At 34.0% G+C, this 7222-nt stretch overlaps 2 protein-coding genes across 2 annotated transcripts; one reads left to right on the top strand and one right to left on the bottom strand.

The window, feature by feature from the left end:
• Positions 1 to 272: 272 nt before the first annotated feature.
• LOC123914114 (large ribosomal RNA subunit accumulation protein YCED homolog 1, chloroplastic) lies at positions 273 to 4436 on the top strand. Its single transcript, XM_045965120.1, has 3 exons — positions 273 to 444; positions 656 to 1255; positions 3664 to 4436. The coding sequence occupies exons 2-3, from the start codon at positions 687 to 689 to the stop codon at positions 4082 to 4084; spliced, it is 990 nt and encodes a 329-aa protein (XP_045821076.1). The 5' UTR covers positions 273 to 444; positions 656 to 686; the 3' UTR covers positions 4085 to 4436.
• Positions 4437 to 5813: 1377 nt separating this feature from the next.
• Positions 5814 to 6855, bottom strand: LOC123914113. The gene has a single exon (XM_045965119.1). It carries the CDS (start codon positions 6749 to 6751, stop codon positions 6050 to 6052), a length of 702 nt encoding a protein of 233 aa, XP_045821075.1. The 5' UTR covers positions 6752 to 6855; the 3' UTR covers positions 5814 to 6049.
• Positions 6856 to 7222: the final 367 nt, after the last annotated feature.

The raw sequence follows: 7222 nt of genomic DNA, 5'->3' as shown, positions 1-7222 counted from the left end.
TGCGTACCTCAGTTGGTAAGCTCGTGCTGATAACGTGTTATGAAATATAAGTAATAGTAATAATATATAAGTATAGAGGAGAGAAGAAGAGAAGAGAGAAAGAATAGAGATTGTATTATTCTCATCAAGGTGTATGTTTACATGACAATACAAATCCTATTTATAGGACAATATAATGGACCAATGGAATAGACCAATGCTTAATGGACATCCACCGAATTATTCATAACACTTAATGAATTTTAAAATTTTAGAGGCATTTGACGGTTTATTCTTTCCGAACAGAATTTATGCGGGATGACTTACGCTATCTGATCTTTTAGAACACACTTTCGCAGCAATCTCTTTTGCAACGCAAGCAAGCAAATGGAACAAACAACGGTATTAAAGTACCACTGTCTAATCCCACTCTAGAACAACAACGTTTCTCATCTTCTCTACTCAGCAAGTACTTTTACTTTTTCTTCTTTTCTCTTAATTCGGAGAACTTTCATTTTTGCTATTTCTTTCACAATTCAGTTGCTTCTGTCAACTGCTTCACACAACCTCAAACTATCTCACAATACTAAAAATTCTAAATTTCAAATTAAAAACTATTGCTTTTACATAGTTATTACCAGAATTGAGAATTCCAAATCAATTTTTTATGTTTTAGGTTTATACCCCATTATCACAGAACCCTAAAAATGTCACATTTAGCCCTTTCCTATTCTGCAGCCCCTTTGTGTTTTTCTCATTGGAACATTCACAATTCAAATTCCATAACAAAGTTTTCATGTAATTCCTTTACCCCTTTTCGACATAGAACAGTTTCCCTTTGTAAAACAAGACATATAGATAGCTACTTTAGAAACAACCCGAATGTGCTACAAAAGTATGCATTAAGATGCAAGGAGGGACATGATGGTGGTTATTCATTCACTGGAGAAGATGGAACGATATTTTTCAATTTGAATGATGATGAAGATGAGATTGAAGATACAGGGTCGCCATGGGAAGGTGCGGTTATGTACAAGAGAAACGCGTCAATCTTACATATGGAGTACTGTACTACTTTGGAGAGATTAGGTCTAGGATTCCTTTCAACTGATGTTTCGAAAAATAAGGCTTCTGTTATGGGATTGCGAGTTACGAAAGCAGTGAAGGATTATCCAAATGGAACTCCGGTTCAGATTTCTGTTGATGTTACCAGGAAGAGGAAAAAATTGAGGCTTGATGGGATCATAAAAACTGTCATCACACTTTCATGTAATAGGTATTTCCTATTTCCCTTGTTAAAACTGAGGCTTGTGTTATAATAGATTAATTCTTCAGGCACCAAAAGATAAAATCTCTATGGTGAAATTGCATTTGAAGTCTTCATGTTCATTTATGCATCATGCCATCACCTGCAAATTTATTTTCCATGTGACTATATCTATTTCTGCAGTTTGAAACAGTTGATGATAACAGCATAAACCTGATATCTGCAGTTACTTTGAAAGGTTGTTGTTCCTTCTATAACAAGATAATAACATCATGTAAAATTTAATATACTATTTCTTTTTTTCCGCATTCCCTTAAAGTAAGGGATAGCTTGTGATTATAATGGTAACATGAGTGCCTTTTATTTCTTACTCGGTCTGATTTTTAACATCTAACAGTTAGGACGACTAAAGTGCTTGCTTAATTCCACTAAATTATCGAATTGTAACTTGGTTACCACTTACGATTGCTTCTCTGCTCGCTGCTTACTGTGTGTATATTTTATGACTACCCAGCTATCATCCCGAGACTAAGGTTTATTTAGTACAAGAACAATTTCTTTTCCCACCTATTTAAATTGTTGTGCTGACATTCTTGTACTTACCTGTGTTGCAATGAATGGTTTCATATCTCACATCATGTTGAGGTAGTCTGTCACTAAGTTTGCTGGGACGATGTCTCTTATTTTACCTGTCAGCCAAAGAATTAAATGGTCAGGCATAGGATGGCATGCTCTATTCTGTATTATGTTCATACCCTTGTTACTTTTTCCAATGTAAAACTTATATTTAATGGTGTCTATTATTCTAGTATCTACTACATTTGATCCCAAATATAGGATCTCATTCACTAAATAATGAGAATTGCGAAAGTTGGTAGTAATATTAAATCTGTTAACAATTAGCATTGTTTTTCAAGTTTATCCCTTATAGTATTATTGCTTACTTACATAGGTTACAAAAAAAAATGTATAATAATTAGAAGTGTTTTGATAAAGAAATAATTAATGCAGTTGAAAATTTGGAGGAGACACTATAAAAAGGGACAGGAATTTCTCAAGAGGGTACAATATTTAGAGACGAAAGTAGCACAAGATATCCAAGTCTTCTACGGTTTACATCGAGTCCTTAACTTTATTGATCAATCACTGTTGAGATAACATTTGCATCCTATGGGTTTGACTTTTGAGATTTACCTATAAACGGACATACTACGTATTTAACTGGTAGATGAGTTACCATCACATTTTGGTGTTTCTTTTGTGGATTTGGTGACTGTTTTGTTTGTGTTGTGCACTACATTTGTTGTATGCATTGAAACCAGGGGTGCAAGAACCAAGAAATTAGTTATTTGTGTCCTCTTTACATGAAACATTATATATCTATTCTATACTAGGTGTTGGGTTGCCCTGTTATATTTCATGTTATGCTATTACTAGGCATTTGACGGCCTTGTATGTTCTGAATTAAATAACAGGGTGATATGCAGTTTTAACTTTTAACAGTGGAAGTTGTCATTTCGCAAGGAATCCATGTCATTGAAAACCCTGCACCAAACCCCTCTTAATATTATATTCCGTTATCCATCTAAGTTTATTTAAGCTTACACTAATGCCAAACCTAATCTTGGTGTGATAATAACATGGAAGAATTCTTGGGCGGTTGTAGTAGTAACATAATAATATCTCATGTATCTTTAGATTCTTTACAGTAGCTTGTAAGTTGTAACAGATTAATTCACTTTAGGTGTCTAGATGCAAAGCATCCCAACTAGTCTTATATATTGTTCACTTAGTTGTAGAGTATCTTCCTGGATATTCATTTTATTGCTATATCATTCTAGGCTTAATTAGTAAAATAATCCCTTAAAGACATTTTTGGTTTCACATTGGTCCCTTAAAGAAAAAAAGATCTGAATAGGTCCCTTAAAGAAAAAAAAGTCCGAATAGGTCCCTTAAAGACATCTTCGTTAATCAGTTTGGTCCTTTCCGTCCATTTTTTCGAGGACCAAACTGATTAACAGAGATGTCTTTAAGGGACCAAACTGATTAACGGAGATGTCTTTAAGGGACCTATTCAGACCTTTTTTTCTTTAAGGGACCTATTTGGTCCTTTTTTTTCTTTAAGGGACCAATGTGAAACCAAAAATGTCTTTAAGGGACCATTTTACTAATTAAGCCATCATTCTATTAGGTACTAAAGAGTGCCAATAAGCAGTTTCATTCAAATACTTGTTGAAGAAACCAAAAGGCATGCCCTGCAGGCCTAAAAAATGATTAGTTGTTCCATGTGAGAAAAAGAAAGAAAATACAAGCATAGCCCCTTGCATATTCTATTTTGTCTTATTCTATATCACTATTATTTCTTCTACCTCCTTTTCAATCAAAATAACATGTTTGAATGTGATTTTCTATTGAAGGTGTGGCATGCCATCTGCTGAGACCATATTCTCCGAGTTTTCTCTTTTACTCACCGAAGAACCACCTATTGATGAACCAGATACTATTAATTTTGTTGTTATTTTGGGGAAAGACAAAATTTCATCCCGTAGAAAAAGTGGCGAAGATGACGACGACGAAGATGCACTAATCGATTTGGATGATCAACTCCATTTTCCTCCTGAAGAGAAACAAATTGACATTTCAAAAAACATAAGAGACAGGGTGCATCTTAAGATTACCTTGAATTCAGTATGTGATTCTGCGTGCAAAGGTATGTGCCTAAAATGTGGTCAAAACTTTAACACTGGCAATTGCAGCTGTAGCAAAGAGGAAATAAAAGAAGAAAGCTTTGGCCCACTTAGTAACTTAAGAGAGCAGATGCGATTGAAAAATTTATGATAGGTCATGTTTAGGGTTTGGTAGCAGTGCTGAATCAGTATGACCTTTGTGAGTTTGATGTACTAAAATTGTTAAGCAGTTAAGCACATCGCTCGATATTCTTGTATCTATGCTCAAAATGTACTCTTCTAGTTAAATCTAGGCCTCACAGCTATCTTTTGAATTAATTTGTACTGGTAATCGGTAAAGCATAGTCTAAATATCTATTGCTTAGTTGTTTTTTCTTGCTTAGTTCTTTATAATCAAGTTTAACTACTAGAAGGGTCTTGATCAGCTTATTTAGGTGTTTCACCTGCTGATTGCTCCGGTCTGGTTTAATGATTTTCATTAATTATTATTTCAACTTCTGGAATTTTTATTAGTAGTATATTTTTTAGTTTATTTCAATTTGTGAACGAACTAGATTGAATCGACAAAATTAACAATTGAGATTGCATCGAAAAATTAATGAAGCAGGCTTGGAGGATGCAGACAGGCCGATTACTTCTGTGGTGGCTCTGGATTATTGTATGTGATAACTCAGAATGAGAAGGTCTTTACTCTTTAGTATCTCTTGTGTCTCTGTTAGAGCATTGAATGGGAAGATAAAAGATCAAATGGTTGCTATACCTCTCAGTCCTTGTGTTTATTATCGCCTTTTTGTTCATAATCATCATGATAACAGAATGTCTATTCCCGTCTATTTGATCCCTCCTAAGTTTGGTTGTGTGAAGTTGAATGAGGATAGAATTGTGATCAACCATGTGACTGTGGCGGCAGCCTGCGTAGGGCTGCCTGACTATAGTATTGCGGTGGATACTGTTCTCTTCTCTAGGGATTTTTAGTTTTTCCTTTTTGTTAGATGTTTATGAGCCATACACCTTCATTTCATAAATAATAAGATCAAACCTAAAGATGCCAAAAGAATGGTTGATATTAACTATGGAGTCCATATGTTTTTGGATGGATACAATATGCCAAAATATGATTGATATATATTATAAAGCTGGGACACATTGTTTGGTTTGGATAACCATGAGAGACAATTTAAGGTTGAAATAGAAGAGTTGATAAGTTTGGTCCAAATAAGTGGGAAAGGTTTACTCGCTTGCAAAGGTAGCTCACTAACTCTCCACTCGGTTAAGTTGATTAGTTTAATTTATGTCTGTTTGAAACGTTGATAGAAAATGATGGAAGTTGAATCAATCTATATCTATATAGAATAAAGATAAAGAATGTATATATAAAAATCTTATGCAATAGCCATCGTCTACATGTGAAAACACAAGAAAAAACATACAAAGCGAAAGTGAAAGGTTGCATATTATATTATTGTAATGTTCATTCATCTTTCAACATTTTCCACGTGCATATCTGTTTAACTCGCATACATGCCTAGACAATAGTCATGTATGCCTAGACAATAGTCATGTATGCCTAGACAATAGTCATGTGACAAATACCAATTGTTAGTGGTTCAGTGGTGATTGGCGCTGAACTTGGTAGGGAGGACCGCGGTTCGATCCCCGCAACTGCGATCGGGAGGGGGCTGAAACCACTTGATGTCAGAACTGACCCCCCGAATCAGATTCAACTAACGGTGAAAACAAAAAAAATAGTCATGTGACAATTTCAATATAAAGAAAAACAATTTAATTTTCCTCCAATCAAGTATCAACCCAAATACTTGGGAATAGAAATATTACCTACCATCAATCTAACCACAAAATAATCATGAAACTTGCAGTACATATTAAGCTAATAGATCCCAAATGTTGAATAAAATTTCATTCCTTCATGTCAAAAATTACAGATTAAAATGGAATATCAAATTCCACAAAAAAATGACAAGGAAATAACTAAAAAAATGTTGCATTATGCTAAAACTAAAAGTATAAACCAAACAATTCCAAAGACATTATTTAGCAAAAATGTATATTTTAAGAAGAAAAAAAAAATAGATTATGAAATATGAACAAAATCATTTCATCTAACAGTAGAAGCAACAGTGTGTGCCCATAATCTGAGATTATTCTTCATATCAATTTCATTGTTCAAAGAAGGAACTTTCCAATTCATCATCAATGGTTTCTCTTTTTTCCTCCATTCATAAACCTCCCAAGCTTCAGAAAGATAAGGTCTTTGAACAACAGATTCATCATAATCATCTTTTTCTTCTTCTTCTGTTTCTTCATTTTTCTTCCCAAGTCTTTGTAACCCAGGAATAATTTCAACCAAGCTTGAATCTTTATCTTCCTCTGAGAAAACAAAACCCAGATCCATAAACCCTTTTAGCTCCTCAAATTCAAGGTCTGATAAACTCTTACTTCCCCTTTTCTTCTTAACAACCTTGTTAATGTTGTTGTTCTTTGGTACTAGGTTTTCATCTTCTGTGTCTGTTACTTCTTTTCCTGAAAGAATGGTTTGAAGCTTTGAAGAGATAAGAACAGAGTCTGGTGAAAGAGAATCATGGTTGAAATTTGTTACAGATTGGTCACTCATGGATCTGTTATGAACAGTTCGGATCCGTGTGAGTTTTGGTTGTTCCGATGATGTTTCATTTTTGTGAGAATCTTTAAGATTTTGTTCAGAAGTTGTTGATGTTATTGATGAAGTTGAGTTGTTGTTGAAAATGTTAAGCTCAAACCATAAAGAATCAAAGAGATTGAAGAAAGATTCATGTTCCATATGTTAATTTGGCGGCTTTGGAAAAATCAGCAGAATGAAAAACCTTGTGAATTTGTTTGTTTGTTTGTTAGCAGAAGTGATTAGTTGTTACCTGAACAATGCTGATAATAATTAGTATATATACTCTATTTTATGACTATATTGCCCTTCATGTTAGTCTCCAATTACAAAAGATTCAAAGCAACTGTTCTCACTTGACACGTTTTGAATTTGATAGATTTCATTTTCAAGGCGTGTATATAGCTAAATTCGTTATTAAATTAGACTGAGTATCCTCCTAACAACTAAATAGATTCTAAATGGTTACATGGCGATTCACTTTGAACTTGGTAGGGAGAATCGCGGTTCAAACTGTGCAATTGTGATCAGGAGGCTAAAATCACATTTTATATCAGAACTGACCCCCAAATCCGATTAGACAGTCTAGTGAGTCGGATACTGGCAGTAAAAAAAAATATCATAAAAATTATT

The sequence above is a fragment of the Trifolium pratense genome, linkage group LG3, assembly GCF_020283565.1.
Source record: "Trifolium pratense cultivar HEN17-A07 linkage group LG3, ARS_RC_1.1, whole genome shotgun sequence".
Classification (NCBI taxonomy): Eukaryota; Viridiplantae; Streptophyta; class Magnoliopsida; order Fabales; family Fabaceae; genus Trifolium; species Trifolium pratense.
The sequence above is the reverse complement of the archived record's forward strand: the minus strand, read 5'-3'. Positions and strand labels throughout refer to the sequence as shown.